Source organism: Delphinapterus leucas, chromosome 12 (genome assembly GCF_059928025.1).
Source record: "Delphinapterus leucas isolate spDelLeu-1000000601 "Yukka" chromosome 12, BTC_Dleu_Yukka2, whole genome shotgun sequence".
Classification (NCBI taxonomy): domain Eukaryota; kingdom Metazoa; phylum Chordata; class Mammalia; order Artiodactyla; family Monodontidae; genus Delphinapterus; species Delphinapterus leucas.
The window spans coordinates 66,433,169-66,450,999 of record NC_143140.1 but is presented as its reverse complement, the minus strand read 5'-3'; the positions used below and the strand labels follow the sequence as shown (position 1 = coordinate 66,450,999).

The 17,831-nt window shown below is 40.5% G+C and overlaps 1 protein-coding gene across 6 annotated transcripts in view; it reads left to right on the top strand.

Moving 5' to 3' along the window:
- The first annotated feature begins 775 nt into the window (after positions 1-775).
- The window catches only part of STX7 (syntaxin 7), a 74,511-nt gene continuing 57,455 nt past the window's right edge, over positions 776-17,831 (top strand). For 4 of the 6 annotated variants that reach the window (XM_089922010.1, XM_089922011.1, XM_089922012.1 and 1 more), the window contains exon 1: positions 3,634-6,088. Coding sequence is in view for 1 of the 6 variants with exons in the window: in XM_022556784.2 (XP_022412492.1) it covers positions 6,004-6,088 (85 nt within the window). In the remaining 5 variants the exon portion in view is untranslated. Of the gene's footprint in view, positions 887-3,633; positions 6,089-17,831 lie in introns of those variants that run through there. The other 2 variants (XM_022556784.2, XM_089922009.1) reach the window with 2 other exon arrangements.

The window sequence follows — 17,831 nt, the reverse complement described above, 5'->3', positions numbered from 1 at the left end:
GTTGGTTGACCTCACTCACTTGTGCACATATGTATGTATAATTCCAAACAAACTAAAATTTGCTCATGTGGTACCAATTCAAAATATTCTGGCTTTAGTTTTTTTTCCCACCTTAGTCCACCTGGACTTTTGATGTCCTGATGATCCTTTCAGAAAATATTATTGCCTTAATACAGACAAAGGCCTAATTAATTAATTTGGTATTTCTCTCACCTGAAGCAACTGATGTTTTTATCTAACAATTACTTTATGTTTGAATATTTATCATGAGAACATTCTCTGCTCTTTTCAAATCCTGTTGAAACTACTTCCTGCCCTTCAAGGATGCTTCATATGACTTGAGTGTGCTACGAAAACTTGGTTACTAAGTGGGCACACGGAAATGACTCCACTCATTGTTCCTGCTAGAACTGCGTGTTTGCGTTCACATTTTTTAATGGACTTGCGAATATGTTCTACTGAGGTTAAGGGTTAGGAAACAAGACAGGCGTGAGTTGATGGGGTGGACTGAAGACACGAGTCTAGGGAGGCCGGCATCACCTGATAAAGAAAACAGCTGCTCTCCATTCCCTCCTCTTGTTTTTTACACGCAGGATAAGGCGTTCACCATCTACACGTCGGGCCTCAAAGAACACCTCCCTTGCAGTTTTGCTGGAACCCCTATTCCTTAGCTTAGAACCAGAGGGGGCGGGGAAGGGCCGCTGTCACTCAACCCCGCTGGCCAATAAGAGGAGGGCTATCCCCGCCTCCTTCCCAGGGAGGGATTGAGAGCATGCGCAGTGGGCGTTCCAGCGCCTCCACCCATCAGCTGAGGCTCGTTGCTGGCGGCTCTGGGGCCCTTGGGTGGCCGGGGCCAAAGAAGGAGAAGGAAGCCGAGGAGGTCGGGGTAAGAGGAGTCTATGGAGGGGGTGTCCCTGGCTGGGCGCCCCGAAAGCGCGTGTCCCCGTGGATGCCGCGCCACCTTGTTTGTGCGCGTTGTCAGGTGGCCGCCGCCCTGCGCTTCGCGGCAGGCTTTCGGCAGTCGGAGGGCCGGCGCTGCTCCAGCGCCGGGAGCGCGCTCCTCCCCACGCCCCCCGGGCCGGCGTGGGTGCGCGGTGCGGTCCGGCTGGTGCCGCCGGCCTAGTCAGCCCGGCCCGCCCTGCGCCGGCTGCGCCGCAGCCTCGCCGCCTCCCCCGGCCGCCCCGGCCGCTCTCGCTCAGGCGACCCGGCGGGCTGAGCGCTCCGGGGCGGGGCTGGAGCCCGAGCCGCTCCGGCCCAGCTCAGGAGAACAGCTTCTGCCTCAGGCTGGACACGAATTGACCTCTTCCTCTTTTTAAGGCCCGGATTTAGAAAACACGCTTTAAAGTTCTTCTCCCGAATATAGAAGAACTGAAGATATATATTTCTATAGTAGAGGAACCGTATACGTTTATTCGGAGGCTCATCGTAGTTGGTTTTCTATTTGGCCTGGAGACTGACACACTACCTTTCTTTGATCTTTTCAGTACCTGTCCTTAGTTGGTTTGCATTAAGCCCTTTACAGCTACATAAAATATTCCAAGATGCCTCTCCACCCCACCTCAGCCCACCCCTCTTGTTTTTTAGGTTGTTACTTTCTTTAAATTCAGACAAAAAGAAAACAAAAATGCCTTTCCCGTCAAATGCTATATATTTTTTTACTCTCAAGTTTCTTACATTTGCTTGGTTCTTATAGACATACATTAATTTTTGTTTAATTCAGATCAACATATTCTGACCATAATTATATATAATTTAAAGCTTGCTCGGGATCTGGAAGAAAAGGAAATGATTATGAAATGCTGTGCTGTTTAGTAATATTGGAGGTGGACGTTTCTTCGGGAGTTGGCCTGATCATCCTCCCAGGGCAGAGACTGATAGCAGTGTTCAGCTGTGTCTTGTGATGTGGACACGCCTCTGCTTTGCAGGCCACTTTGAGAAGGTTGTCTCAGACTTGTGACTAGTTAAGAATTATGCTCTAGTTTCAGAGTTAATATGATACCATGTGAACTCATTAACATATACAGTTTTCTTCAGATATTTTACTTTTGCTCCCGATCTCAAAGTCAATCTTAATTTTGGTTATGATCTCAAACTTTAGCCAGGTGCTGCTGGGTGAAAAATTGTATAAAACACCTGCAGTAAGTCTGAATAAGATTTGCCATAATTCTATTTAATTTGAAAGTTTAGTGTGTGTGAAAGAGTGAAAAATAATTCTCGGTATTGTGGACTAAACCCAAATAGTATAATAGTTTAATGGATGGAGGAGCTGAGCTAATGAATGCAGTTAATGTAGCTTATGTAGAGAATGCTCATGTCTGTTAGCAGAGTGATCACCCTCACATTCGTGGAACATCTTCTATGTCCCTGGCACTGTGGATTCTACAAGAAGATAGCCTTAGATTAATCTCCAAAGTATATAAACAGCTTATGAAGCTCAATATTAAAAAAACAACCCAATCAAAAAATGGGCAGAAGACCTAAATAGACATCTCTCCAAAGAAGACATACAGATGGCCAAGAGGCACATGAAAAGCTGCTCAACATCACTATTCATTAGAGAAATGTAAATCAAAACTAAAATGAGGTATCACCTCACGCTGGTTAGAATGGGCATCGTGAGAAAATCTACAAACAACAAATGCTGAAGAGGGTGTGGAGAAAAGGGAACCCTCTTGCACTGTTGGTGGGAATGTAAATTGATACAGTCACTATGGAGAACAGTATAGAGGTTCCTTAAAAAACTAAAAATAGAATTATCATATGACCCAGCAATCCCACTACTGGGCATATATCCAGAGAAAACCATAATTCAAAAGACACATGCACCCCAGTGTTCACTGTAGCACTATTTACAATAGTCATGTCATGGAAGCAACCTAAATGCCCATCGACAGACGAATGGATAAAGCAGATGTGGTGCATATAAACAATAGAATATTACTCAGCCATAAAAAGGAACAAAATTGGGATATTTGTAGAGACGTGGATGGACCTAGAGACTGTCATACAGAGTGAAGTAAGTCAGAAAGAGATAAACATATCGTATATTAACACATATATGTGGAATCTAGAAAAATGGTACAGATGAACTGGTTTGCAGTGCAGAAATAGAGACACCGATGTAGAGAACAAATGTATGGACACCAAGGGGGAAAGCAGGGGTGGTGATGGTGGTGGTGGGATGAATTGGGAGATTGGGATTGACATATATACACTAATATGTATAAAATAGATTACTAATAAGAACCTGCTGTATAAAAAAAAAAGATAAAATTCAAAAAAAAAAAAGATAGCCTTGTCTCTCTCATGTTTATGTTCCAGAGGTAGGGATAGATAATAAATGATATACTAACTAGATTATTTTAAATGGTGATTAGTACTATGATGCAGTAGGTTAGATCAGCAGAGTGACAGAGTGGTGACTTCTCACTTCCAATCAAAGTGAATATGAAATGCTTCTCTAGCACGTGATGAGACTTTGCTGGGGAAGCGGAGCAGGTCACATGGAGATCATGGGAAGCGCCCTGCAGGGAGAGGAAATGGCACGAAGCAGTAGTCCAAGGCAGCGATAAGCCTAGGACATCCTGGATCTGAAAGAAGACCCTGGATTTCACTGTCTTAGAAATGGTAATATTTACCCTCAGACTGGGTGTGTGTTCTTAGGAAATAGGTACATTTATTCATTCTACAAATATTTATTAAGCACCTATTGTATATCCAGATGCTGAGAGTAGAGCAGTCCACAAAATAGACCAAAAAAAGAAAAATCAAAACTGAAAACAAAAAACCTGCCCTTCTGGGAACTTATCATTTTTGGAGCACAGGGTGGAGGGAAGTCCTGAGCTTTATGCTGGTGCTCACCATTAAGAAAGTGAAACTGACTATTTCTGTTGCTTTATCCACACAGGATTTATAGAGCATGAGATTTATGTTAATGGAAATCTTAAGGATTCTACACTGTCCAGTAGTAACTAGGGGTAATGTTTGACACTCAAGATTTCTTTTTAAAATTCCCTTTGTTCTTTTATCTGTGCTCTTTAGAAACAGTCTTGAGAAGATTCTCAGTATGAGTATTGCACCTTGATCCCCTCTTCCCGTCTTTCTCTTTATAGTGTTTATATATCCTCATAGCAAGCTAATTATTGAGATTTTTGGTGAGCACTGTTCAATAGAACTTTCTGCTGTGATGGAAATGTTCCATACGTGAGCTATCCTAGCCAGTGACCACACATATGATATCTGAACACTTGATAGTGCAGGTATAGATAATGAATTACTGTTATTCTGAGCAGTAAAACTAGGAATTCTGAATGGGCTTTCGAAAGTATACAGCAAAAGTACTTTAGTGCATCTTAGCTCTGGGCTAGGTGCTGGAGACTGATGCGGAAAGCAGACATCAGAATAACTTGGTTGATGTAGCCTGTGTGCAAAGATCGTACACTGTTAAGTCAGTTTATAGTTAGCTGTCTATCTGTCTGTTTATATACATATACTTTAAAGTACAGTCAGTTATTTGGATCCTTTATTTCTCATCTCATCATCAGGAGAGCCAACCACTGTTGTCTTTTAGATATCACTGTTAGCAGAATAAGAGAGAAGAGCTGTAAGCTATTCAGCAGTGTTACCTTGATCCATGCATGTAGTTATCCCAAGCCGAATTCCTCATCTTCCTTGTGGGTTTAGCAAAACTTCATACAGGGTCTGCAGAAAGGTGATAAATTTGGTTTTTCTACATTGAGTGGGCTCACCTGTCCTTAATTTTGTTATACAGGGAAGCAACAATATGGTTTTGTGTTTTCAAAACATAGACTCTAAGATTTAGTTTCAAATTTTAGCTCTTTTCTTACATTAAACATGTTGCTTATTCTCATTATGCTTCAGTTTCTTCATTTGAAAAATCATATAATTATTGTTGTACCTACCTCATAAACTTGGTGGAAGAATCAACTAAGAAAATACATGTGAAAGTCCTAAACACAACGCTTAGGAAATAATAAGTTAGCTATAGTTAATCTTGTTGAATTTTTCTTTCTCTTCCATCATTCACAGTTTCTTTTCATTCTTCACTCAGCACTGAGCTGAGGGAATCACCATTGCACCCCTTCTCTAAGGAAATGCCAGCCAGTCCAACAGTGGCAGCTCTTTGGATGAATGAAGCTTAGTTATCTCACCAGCAGGAACTTTCTCAAATTTAGGCCCTTGAGTAAAGGGATGAGGAAAACTGGTAGTTTGTAGCTGATTGGTTGATCCTCTAAAGGGGGGGAAAGGAGACCATAAAAGAAAACAGGAGAAGGTTTAGACCAGACTTGTTTGAGTTTTGAGCGTTGAGGGAAATGCTACAATACTAAGTGGCAATCAATAGGACTGATTATAGTCCCTCTTTGGGGGAGAGAGCAGGCCTCAGCTAATCGTGTGGTTGTGTGGTCCTGATGCAAGGGATCTGATCTGTTGATGCTAGTCCTGTAGATGCAAGAGTGGGTCTTTACCTTTCTTCTGTATAGAGTGGGAAGGTTCTTGGTCCCTGGATGTGCAGTATCTTATTTGGATCCTGGTAGCAGGCCCAAATGCTAAGTGTCTTCCCCAAAGTAGAGATTTCCTGTTGCCAGTTCCACTGGCAGCTAAAAAGGCAGTTGGCAAGTTCCTATAGTTTCAAAGGCATATAGACACTAAAGAGAGTTAAGAGTGTGACTCGGAGATGTGGATGTGAGACTCATTTGTGGGTAGGTGTATTTGTGTATGTAGATGTAAGAGCACCCCTAAGAGAGTACATAAATAAGAAAGAGGAACACTTCCTCATACAGTGTGTTTGTGTGAGCTAGATTTCAACCCTAGTAGGATCGTCAAATTTGTACTTGTAACCTCCCAGATCGACAATTTGGAAAGTGTAAGCCAGTAACTTTAAAAATGCAATTATGTGACTTTTCTTTTGTTATTTAGGTGACTGCCTAGAAAACTGCACAGCCCACAAACAGCTGATGAAATTAGCGAACAAGCAAATCAACTATGTCTTACACTCCAGGAATTGGTGGTGACCCTGCCCAGCTGGCCCAGCTTATCTCTTCCAACATCCAGAAGATCACACAATGTTGTGAGTTGAGTTTTTAAATTGACTTCATTGTTTGTTTTCAATTCTTCATTGAAACTTGGTGGAGATTCAAAAAAGGACAATTAGTGTTCCTCCAAGAGCAGATTTTAAAAGGCTAGACCTCTTTAGAGTAAAGATAAGGAGTAGTTATATTAGAAGAGGTAACACTTAACTGCATTTTTCTGTAGAGTGTCAGGCACCTGATAAGCATTCATTAATGAAGGAAAGATTTAAAAGGATAGATACTTAGGTTTGCATTAAAACTGTCAGGTTCTAGATGAGATAAATGAGATTTGATGAAATCTCATAGGCTTGGCACTGGGAAGCACTGTCAAGCACTATCAGTACTCCTCAGAATATATATAAGAAATTAGAAAAAAAAATCCCTGTAGCAGATTTGAACCTATAGAGTTTTTTAGTTTTTCTTTCTGAATCACAGCTAATCATATACCTAGATTATTCCGGTCATTTTGCGGTCAGTATTTTGGCCCTCTGGGCATGCCTGCACTCTTTCAGAGTGTGTTAATATGTATAGTTTTATTCTTCAGCCTACTTCATTAAGGCTACTCTCTTTACCAGAATGCTAAACACACTGTGGAACATCTGAAATGTTTTCAGATGACCAACTGTGTTTCTTTAATCATTAACTTCCCAACAGTTATTACTCTGCCTGAATGACTGAAATGAGATATCAGTGTGTTTTGGAGGCAGAGGGAGTAAAACTAGATTATAGATAGTTCTAAGAAAGTGCTGACCTGCACAGCAGTGTAGGATAACCCTTATCCTGATTTGGGGCAGCTCCTGTATTCTTTGGCTGTCCTTGGAGGAGCAAGGAGGGGGATAGCATAGAGGTATCACTTTGTCCCCAGTAGGGTCTATAGGATTGGTACGTCAAGGATTGTTCCAGTTTGTCCTGGGGCACCAGCGTTGGCTGGCTCCACCTTGCTCTTCCTGCTTCAGATTGTTTCCATGGTAGCCAAAAGGGCCTCTCCTTTTTGTGGCTCCCTTGCTGCTGATTAGAAATAGTGCTAGTCTGCCTCAGGCTACTTGTGTGAAAATTATAATTTTAATTTGCACATGTGGAAAATCAGGACATTTATCCAAGAAAGGAGGCCAGGAGGTCTTTTTCTGTAGGATAGGGCAGGTATCCTGTGTTGGGGAAGCTAAACGGTGTCGGGAATTCTGGGAAGAAGATGAGGAATGACTGTAGTGCATGGGGATTACAGAAGCCTTGTGCACTTAGTGGTGTGAAAGATACATGGAGATGTATCTTGGAGATGGTGTGTGAGCTTGAACTGGAAGGAAGGAAGCGTTAACTTCAGTCAGGTTACACTCTCTCAGAAAGAGATCAGTTCATGAGACCAGCCAGATGATATGAGGTAGATTGGACCACAGTTGCATATTCATGGCATAGTTGATAGCTAAGTGTGTGACTACATCGTGGTTTGGGGCAGTCTTGGAGTACATGGGAGGGTGATGATAGGACCCGAAACTCTTGTTTTTAACAGCCTTGTGAAGAGCTGTTAAGGAGACTGGGACTGTTAACTCTGAGAAGGTACAATCACCACCTTCAGATATTTGAAGAACTGTCTTGTCTAAAACACAAGAAATGTACTCTACTTGATCACAGAGGCCTCCACAGATGAACGGAAGCAACAGCTTGAGAAAGGAATAAGGGGTTTTGAATAATCCTAGTTGTTGAGGGATAGAATTGTCTACCTCTGGAGCAGTGCAGTCCCTGTTACTAAGTGAACAGCCTATGGCGATGAGATATTTCTCAGGTCTGTAATTAAGACACTGGAATAATGGTTAAACAAATGACTTTTCATTTTTATGTTAAGTCTTTATTCATTCAGCAAATAATTTATAGAGCACCAACTGTTTGCTAGTCAGTGTTTCAGACCCTGGGAATCGAGCAGTAAACAAGACCCACAAGGTCCTGTTCTCCTGTAGTTTCCAGTGTGAGGAGAAACTGATGGTTTAAACATTTAATGAACAACATAATTCCCTATGAAGAAAAAAAAATGAGAGTGATGTGATGAGAGCAAGTGATGAGGGAGAAGCTGCCTTAGCTTAGGTGGTTCTCTGAATGTGGAAGAGAAGGGGCTGGTAGTGAGAAAATACTGGGAAAGAGCATTTAGATGGAGGCCACAGCTGGTATTTTTAAAAAGCAGTCCAGAGCTTAGGGTGTTCAGAAAATAGGAAAAATCCAGTGTGGCTGAAGCACAGCACTTGAGGCAAGAGTGGCAGGAGATGAAATCAGAGAGGAGGCCAATCAGGTCACCTAAAACCTTGGAGGCCATGTGGAGCTTAAATTTCGTTCTAAGAGGCGGGGAAGAGACACAATCAGATCTGCACTTTGTAAAGATTACTTTGGCTGCTGCGTAGAAAACAGACTTTGAAGAAATAGAAGGAGAACACACAGGCCATGGCAGGGCTCTGATGAGAGAGATGTTGGCTTGCACCAGGGTGGTAGCAAGGGAGATGGAGAGAAGTGATGGATGTACTGTGGAGGCACAGACAGCAGGGCTTGCTGATGCACGGGGGTGGGGTGAGAGGGAGAGGGGAGACCAGGATGACTTCATGGTTTTTGCTTTGAGCAACCAAGTGGATGGTGGTGAGTATGTACTAAGATGGGAAGAACTATAGTTCAGGAGATGTGGGGAGAGTTTTGTTTTGGCCAAGTAAATTTTGAGGTGTCTTTTAAACATCTAAGTGGAGGTGTCAAACATCTAGTTTAGGTATATGAATTTGGAGATCAGAGTGTCATCAGAATATAAATGGTATTTAAAACCATAGGTCTAAAATAATCACAAAGGAGTGAGTAGAGTTCAGAGAAGAGTGTTGGAGCATTTTAAAAAATGCAGAAGTCAGGAAAGCAGGGAGAAAACACCATAGTCAGGGAAGGAGTGACCAGTGAGGTAAGAAGAAAATCAGGCTCTACTGGGTTTCCAGAAATTCAAAGAGTGTTTCAAGAATGAGTGAGGCATCATGTGTCTAATGCTGCCAACAGACTGAATGAGATGAAAGCAGAGAATGGGATCTGGCAAACTGGTGTCTTTGAAAGAATAAATCCCTGGATATATGCCAGGGATGCAAAGCTGGTTCAACAACCACAAATCAGGCCATGTGATATACATACACCACATTAACAAACTGAAGGATAAAAATCATATGATCATTTCAGTAGATAGAGAAAAAACATTTGACAAGATTTAACATTCATTTATGATAAAACTTCTCAACCAAATGGGTATAGAGGGAACATACTTCAACATAATAACAGCCATATGTGACGGGCCTGCAGCTAATATCATATTCAGTGGTGAAAAGCTAAAAGCTTTTCCTCTAAGATCAGGAACAAGATAAGGATGCCCATTATTGCCACTTTCATTCAGAAATATTGGAAGTCCTAGACAGAGCATTTAGGCAAGAAAAATAAATAAAAGGCATCCAAACTGGAAAGGAAGAAGTAAAACTGTCACTGTTTGTAGAGGACATGATATTATATGGAAAACCCTGAAGACTCCATCAAAAAACTGGTGGAACTAATAAACAAATTTAGTAATGTTGCAGGTTACAAAATCAGTACTCAAAATCTGTTGTGTTTCTCTACACTAATAACAAACTATCAGAAAGAGAAATTAAGAAAATCCCATTTATAATTGTATCAGAAAGGAATAAATTTAACCAAGGTTGTATACTGAAAACTGTCAGACATTAAGGAAAGAAATTGAAGAAGACACAAATAAATGAAAAGATATTCCATGCTCATGGATCAGAAGAATTAATATTATGTCCATACTACCCACAGCAATTTATAAATTCAGTGCAATCCCTATCAAAATTACAATGGTATTTTTCACAGAATAAACAGTCTTAAAATTTGTATGGAACTGCAAAAGACCCTGAATAGCCAAAGCAATCTTGAAGAAAAAGAACAAAGCTGGAGTCATCACCCTCTCTGATTTTAAACTCTATTACAAAGCTATAGCAATTAAAACAGTATGGTATTGGCATTAAAGACAGACACATAGATCAATGAAACAGAATAGAGAGCCCCGAACTAAACCCATGTATATATCATCAGTTAATTTACAGCAAAGCCAAGAATATACAATAGAAAAAGGATAGTCTCTTCAATAAATCACGTTGGGAAAACTGGACAGCCACATGGAAAAGAATGAAACGGGACCACTCTCTTACACTATACACAAAATTAACTCAAAATGGATTAGACTTGAACATAAGACCTGAAGCCGTACAACTCCTAGAAGAAAACATAGGTGGTAAGCTCCTTGACATAGACCTTGGCAATGATTTTTTGAATCTGATAACAAAAGTGAAGGCAACAAAAGCAAAAATAAACAAGTAGGACTACATCAAACGAAAAAGTTTCTGCACAACAAAGGAAACCAAAAAGATAAGAAATAACAGGTTCGGTGAGGATGTGGAGAAAAGGGAACCCTTGTGCACTGTCGTTGGGAATGTAAATTGGTTCAGCCACTATGGAAAACGGTGTTGGAGATTCCTCAAAAAATTAAAAGTAGAATTACCATACAATCCAGTAGTACTCTTCCTGGGTTTTTATCCAAGAAAAACAAAAATACTAGATTGAAAACGTATCTGCACTCCCATGTTCATTACAGCATTATTTACAATAGCCAAGATATGGAAGCTACCTAAGAGTTCATGGATAGAGGAATGGATAAAGAAGATGTGGTGGGTGGGTGGGTGGATGGATGGATGGATGGATAGATAGATAGATATGCACAATGGAATGTTATTCAGCCATTAAAAGAAAAAGAATGAAATCTTGCCATTTGCGATAACATGATTAGACCTCAAGGGCATTGTGTTACGTGAAATAAGTCAGAGAAAGGCAAATAACATATAATCTTTCTTATACGTGGAATCTAAAAAAAAACCCCAAACCAGAAAAACTAAGTTCATAGGTATGGAGAACAGATTGGTGGTTGTCAGGGGTAGGGGGTGGGAGAAATGGGTGAAGTGGGGGGGTCAAAAGGTAAAAATATATATTTTTTTAATTAAAAGAAAAAAGATGATTCACAAATTTTGATAATTCAAAAAAAGAAAAAAAAAGGTGGTTTCCTATCCACGTTCCAAGTGTAGATGGAGAGGAGGCAGAAGGACTGACCTCTTCCATTTAAAGAGACTTCCTAGCATCCTACTCACCTCTGAATATACTATTGACCAGAATTTATTTCTTTTTTATTTTTGTTTTTTTTTTGCGATACGCGGGCTTCTCACTGTTGTGGCCTCTTCCGTTGCGGAGCACAGGCTCCAGACACGCAGGCTCAGTGGCCATGGCTCACGGGCCCAGCCGCTCCGCGGCATATAGGATCTTCCCGGACCGGGGCACGAACCCGTGTCCCCTGCATCGGCAGGCGGACTTTCAACCACTGCGCCACCAGGGAAGCCCCTTGACCAGAATTTAGACAGTCACATGGCTACATCCACTACTAGGAAAGCTGAAAGCATCTTTTAGCTGTATTGCAATGTGCTCACTAAAAATGGGGACTGCTCCACTTGAGAGAGAAAGGAGAAATCAGTATTTAGGAGGCAACTAGTAGATTCTACCATGGGAGTAGGAAGAGGGTCAAAGAAAAGGTACATTTTTTCCACTACAAAAGAGAGACTCTAGTGAGAGTATACTTGCAAAAGAATTGTCTTTGAAGGTGAGAAGCGATGGGGAATAGACCACTAATGAGTGATTTGCCTTTTATCTACTGTACAGATTTGGTGCAGAGTGTGATGGGTAAAGATGGAAAGTGTCTGTCTGAGTGTTTCTAAATAAAATAGGCAAAGGCATCAGATAGAGAATGGGAGGGAAAGTTGTTAGAAGTTTATGGAAAGAAGAGAAGGTGCGTTACTTGTAGTTTTGACAGTTGAGAGAATGGATGTACCAGGGAAGCAGAGAAGCAGAGAAGTGTTGTGTGGCAGTTTGATTACTCATTTGAGGTTTGGGTTCATGAATTTAGTGAAACCAGTCATCACGGTGTATATTTTTAATTCTAAGATTCAATGTTTAAATGATGGGAAGTTTAGATTTCGGTAGAGCAAGTTATTGCTAAAAATCTAACCTACCATCCAGTGTGCATTACTGATAAGGGCTATGCAGAAATCACATGGAAGTGAAACGGAGAAGTGTGAAATTTCAGTTCACTTTTTTCTACATCTGGTAATGCTAATAATACTGGATGTGATTGAATAAGATGGTACTTTGCACCACATTAGGTGCTTCTTTTCACACTGCATTTGCATCTTTTGAATTTGTGTCAGTACAAATTATCTAATTTTACAAAAGAAATCTAAAGAGAAGGTGCTGTAAGTAAGGTAATCCCCTTGGACTTAGAATATGTGCATCTGTTCAACTAAAGCTAAAGTCTTCCTGAGTACTGCAGTGGGAAAAGTTTATTTTCATTTTAGCTTTGATTAAGATCAACAAAATCTTGTAAAATATTGAGTTGTATGGTTTAATTTATACCAAAAATAGCAATCAAAAGATTTTTGATTCTTGGAGGAACCCAAGAATAACATTTAGTAAGACTGGAATTTTGTGAGTTTTTAAAATAGTATTCTGGCAGTTCTGTTTTGCAAAGAGTAGGATAGATGAAACAAAATGTTTTTAAACTTAAGTGGTTTTGTTTTCCTGTTAAACTACTTTTTGTTAAAAAAATAACCTATAGTCTTATTGATTTGCTTCACTTGTGAAGTATTTAAACCACATTACAATAATGTAATTTATATTAAACAAAATATTTAAATACTATAAATACATAAATGTAAAATATATTAGAAGTAAAATTGTATTAAATAATATCACTTTCTAAGTATAAGTAATAAACAGATGTTATAAATTAGAACTTTATTAGAGATTTCTCTGTGGAGCATTTAAAACGGTTAAGAAACTATTTTTATCTTAGGGGAGAAAGTGTCCTGTTGACTCTGAGTCGGCAAGGTGTCTGTGCTCCATCCTTTGCCCTGGCATTGACAGTATTCTCTGTCACTGGCCCTAACACAGCATTAAATCTTTCTCAACCCAGTGCTCCAGGCAACCATTCCCAATAGACTGGAGTCGACATCTAAATAAAACTGATTGTTATCCAAGGTCTAGAAGATCATAGTGCATCAAAGACATGCTTAGATTTAGTTCTCAAACTTCAGATTTAGTTCTCAAGGTTTTTTTTTTAAAGTACCATTTTCATTAGCAGTATGTGGAAAGGAGATATACACTCATTTACCTTTTTTTTTTAACATCTTTACTGGAGTATAATTGCTTTAGAACGTTGTGTTGGTTTCTGCTGTATAACAAAGTGAATCAACTTTATGCATACATATATCCCCATATCCCCTTCATTTACCCTTTAACATCTGTCTGTATTGTTTTTTGAGACAGGCTCCTACCTGTGGCATATAGGACAAGGATAAGCAAGCCTCTGTGGGTTGAAAATGCTGAGCCTATTATATGAGGTGAACCAGGGTAGGGTATTTCACAGGGGCCCTTCATCCTGGAACAGACACACACAATACAGAAAAATGGATTTGGGACACACGGAACACACAGAAAGAACTCGTGTTTTTGAAAGAAGCAGATAAATATATTGAAATCCATCACATAATTAAACATTGGGGTTTTTTTTAACTTTAAAAAAAATAGGAGCATATTATATATATTGAGTTGTATACCAGTTATTAGTATATAGCTCAGTGAGTTATGTTACAACATCACACGTCAGGAAATAGAATATTACCAGCCCCCGAAGCCCTTCTCATGCTTAGAGCCCCCTCCATACTCTCCAGATGTAACCAGTGTCCCGACTTCTAATGTCATTGATTAATGTTCCTAGTTTTTAACTTTATCTAATGGAATCAAGAAATAAGTTTTATATTGAAGTTCTTTCTCCCATTAGGTTTGTGCAGTTCATCTGTGTTGTTGCAGGTGGCTGTCAGTCATTTGTTTTCATTACTGTATTCGAGTATACCACATCTAGTTATTCTTTCTACAGTTGGTGGACATTTGGAGTGTTTCTGTATTTTTGCTTTGTTTGGTTTTGTTTTTTGCTTTTATGGACAATGCTGAACATTCTTGTATGTTCTTTTATTTCATATGTGTGTCTAGGAATTGTGTTGCTGGGTCATAGGATATGTGTATGTTCAGTTGTAGTAGATACAGGTAAACAGTTACCTAAAGTAGCGGTTCCAGATTGTACTCCCACCAGCCACGGTATCAGAGTTTGTGTTGCTCCAAATCCTTGCCAACATTTGGCATTTATAGTCTTAAATTTCAGTGTGTCCCACTGTGATGTATATTGCAATTCCCTGATTAGAATCAGACTTCCAGAATGTAGCTGAGCTAAGAAAATCAATGGGACAATAGGAAAAGTTTCTAATTAGGCAAGCTGTATGTGCGTGCTTGCTCGTTTCCCGAAATCACATCCAACAGCAGTGTGGCCTGAGTAAGTTGTTTTACCTTCCAAGGCATGATTTTCTTATATATTTTTTCTGTGGGCCGGATTATGGTCTGTACCAACTTTAACAGGCTATAATTTTAACCAAGTTAAAGTTGTAAAAAATCCTGAAAGCTCTTCTGACATATGCAGGATTATTCTCTTTGTTATTAAGAAACCAGTTGCCATATCTGGACCCATCATGCATGCTTTTAAACTCCCGTAATGGAAACAGTTATTCACAAGTTAGCCACAAGTGGAGTTCCACTAAGAGTTACATATCTAAGTATTAGGAGGTGGGAGAGTTGCGGTCACAAGGGATTCTGGAGTGAATCATGTCAGAAGTAACTAAGTTATGAATTGCAGGAAATTGATAGATAGAAATAACCACAGCTGACCATGAAACACAGTCGTTGAGATAAAATTTTCCCATACGTATGTATTATAGTAAATCTTACCAGTGCTAATGAGAACTCTGGCATTTGAGTATTGGTTTAAAGAATAATGTAAAAGAGGGATTCCTTGGTGGTGCAGTGGTTAAGAATCTGCCTGCCAATGCAGGGGACATGGGTTCGAGCCCTGATCTGGGAAGATCCCACGTGCCGCGGAGCAACTAAGCCCGTGCGCCACAACTACTGAGCCTGTGCTCTAGAGCCCACGAGCCACATCTACTGACCCCGCATGCCATAACTACTGAAGCCCGTGTGCCTAGAGCCTGTGCTCCACAGCAAGAGAAGTCACCGCAATGAGAAGCCCGTGCACTGCAACGAAGAGTAGCTTCTGCTCGCAGCAACTAGAGAAAGCCCGTGTGCAGCAGCGAAGACCCAATGCAGCCAAAATAAATAAATAAATAAAATGTATTTTAAAAAAAGAATAAAAAAGGAAGATAGAGAGTGGCTAAAAGCTAGCCTTTGGAAAATGAACCCAATAGATCCATTGGTAACTTTATAAAATATACTCAGCGGAATGTGTAAGTGCAGAAGTTTTCTGCTTTTTAGCGGAAATATGCATGATATGTCATATGTGCTTATGTGTGTGTTCTGGAAGATTTGAGAAGTCAGAACTTTTTAGGGGGGCATAAAATGTGTGAACTTAAGCCCATGTTATAAAGGTTAAGAGAAGGTGACTGAAAAAGGTCTGTGTTGAATCTTAATTGTTTTATTTTTTATCGTTAATCTCCTATAGATTAAAGTTGTTGGTCCAACACAGACTTCTTTAGATGTGAAGTAAATATTATTGGTTTCTCTGTGTTGCAATTAGCTTCTCATTCTGTATGCGTCCTTTTATTGTTTATTAGGCAGGATCAGTGCTTGGCTCTTGTCCCTGTAAGGTCCTTAGGACTTTGAGAAGAAAAATAAAATCTCTACAAAAGCTTGAGCCCTTTTGTTGTTATACTTTTGAGAATGAATGCAGTTCTTTTAACTACAGTCTGGTGAAAGGGACACTAGTTTTGCACCTTAACACATGACTGCAGAAAAGGGAAGCTAGTATCATTGAGTTCTCCTTTTTGGTTGCCAGGGCAAATTTTCTTTAAAAAAAGAACTCCAGTCCTGAGAAGTTAATGAATTGACTAGAACTGTGTATTTACCCAGGAATTGGAGGTGTTACCTTTTGTTTCCTGGGGTGGTCTGGTGGACAGGAAGGCAGTGTACAGAGGGAAAGGCGTTGAAAACGTGTTCTTCTCTCTCTCTTTCCCTCCTCTCCTCCCTCCCCTAAAACGCCCTTTGTTATATCTGTTTCTGACGTCACACGTCTGAAAATACCTGGTTGAATTTTTTCCCTTTGAGGAGAAAAGCTTCAGTAGCTTTCATTTCATTGTTGTGATTCTCTTCATGCCTAAGGTGTTGACATAGAACAGAGCTAGGAGTGGAAATTAATGTCATATCCAAGGGAATTTGAACAGAGAACAACCATCCTTTCTTCTCTCTGGTGATTTTTCCTACATGACTGAACACGAGTGCTGTTTATGACTGAATGTGAGTGAACATTTTCTGTTTGTTTTATGAACTAAAACTTTAAAATATGCTCCAGGGAGCTCTGTCCCTCACTGCTCCTATATGTGAACCATCTACATGCCTCTGTCCTGAACATGAATTTTCTTACCGTTGGTTACAACCCCAATCCCTAGTACTGTGTGTCTTTTCTCCCCATTTGCAACCTAAGTGTACATCCTATTGGTTCTCCCTGCAAAATTTGTCCATTTCTCTCCATCTCTGCTGTCACCACCCAGGTCCCAGCTGCTGCTCTTTCTTCTCGGCATGACTGTAGCCTCCAAAATGTTCTCCCTGCTTCCAGACCATGCCATCTCACAGCTGGAAACTGCAGTGATTCCCGTGGCACTCACAATCTGATGTAAATCCCCACCATACCTCACAACACCCTCCAGATCTGATCCTGCCCCCCTTTGCCAACTCCTACCACTCTCCCCTTTGCAGCTGCAAGATTTCAGATTTCAGCCACGTTGGCTGCCTTTCTGCTGCTTGAACAGTTGAGCTCCTTCTTTCCTCAGGGCCTTTGCGCTTACTTTTCCTCTGCTTCAGACATCTTCCCGAATGTTCACACAGTTGGCTCCTCCTTGGCTTTTAGGTCTTAGCCCAGAGGTCACATCCTTAGAGGTGTTTTCCCTGACCTATCATTTTTGTTCCTCCACTCATTCTTTTTCTCATTAACTAGTTTTTTGTTTGTTTGGTTTTTGCGGTACGCGGGCCTCTCAGTGTTGTGGCCTCTCCTGTTGCGGAGCACAGGCTCCGGACGCTCAGGCTCAGCGGCCATGGCTCACGGGCCCAGCCGCTCCGCAGCATGTGGGATCTTCCTGGACCGGGGCACGAACTCGTGTCCACTGCATCGGCAGGCGGACTCTCAACCACTGCGCCACCAGGGAAGCCCATCCAGTTTGTTTTTGTAATGCCTTTGATCAGTAAATTAAACAACCACATTTGCCTACTTATTTTCTGCATTCCCTACTAGAATGGCGGCTCCTGAAGAGAAAGGGCTTAATATACCTTGTTCACAGCTCTGTTTGTATTGTAAGAACAGTGCCTGGCCATGAGTCAGCCCTTAATAAAATTGGAGTGAATGACCTCAAGTAGGTTACCCAATGTATCTAAACTACATTTATCTTTTTTCAGCAAGTAGGGATAAGTGTGCCTCGCATGTAGTAACCATTATAAGTTTATTTCTTTTCTTTCCTTTGACCTTATGGCAGCAATCTCCCCTCACTCATTTGGTAATGAGATGCTGGCTTGTGAATTCTTTTGTATTTCATCTTTATAATT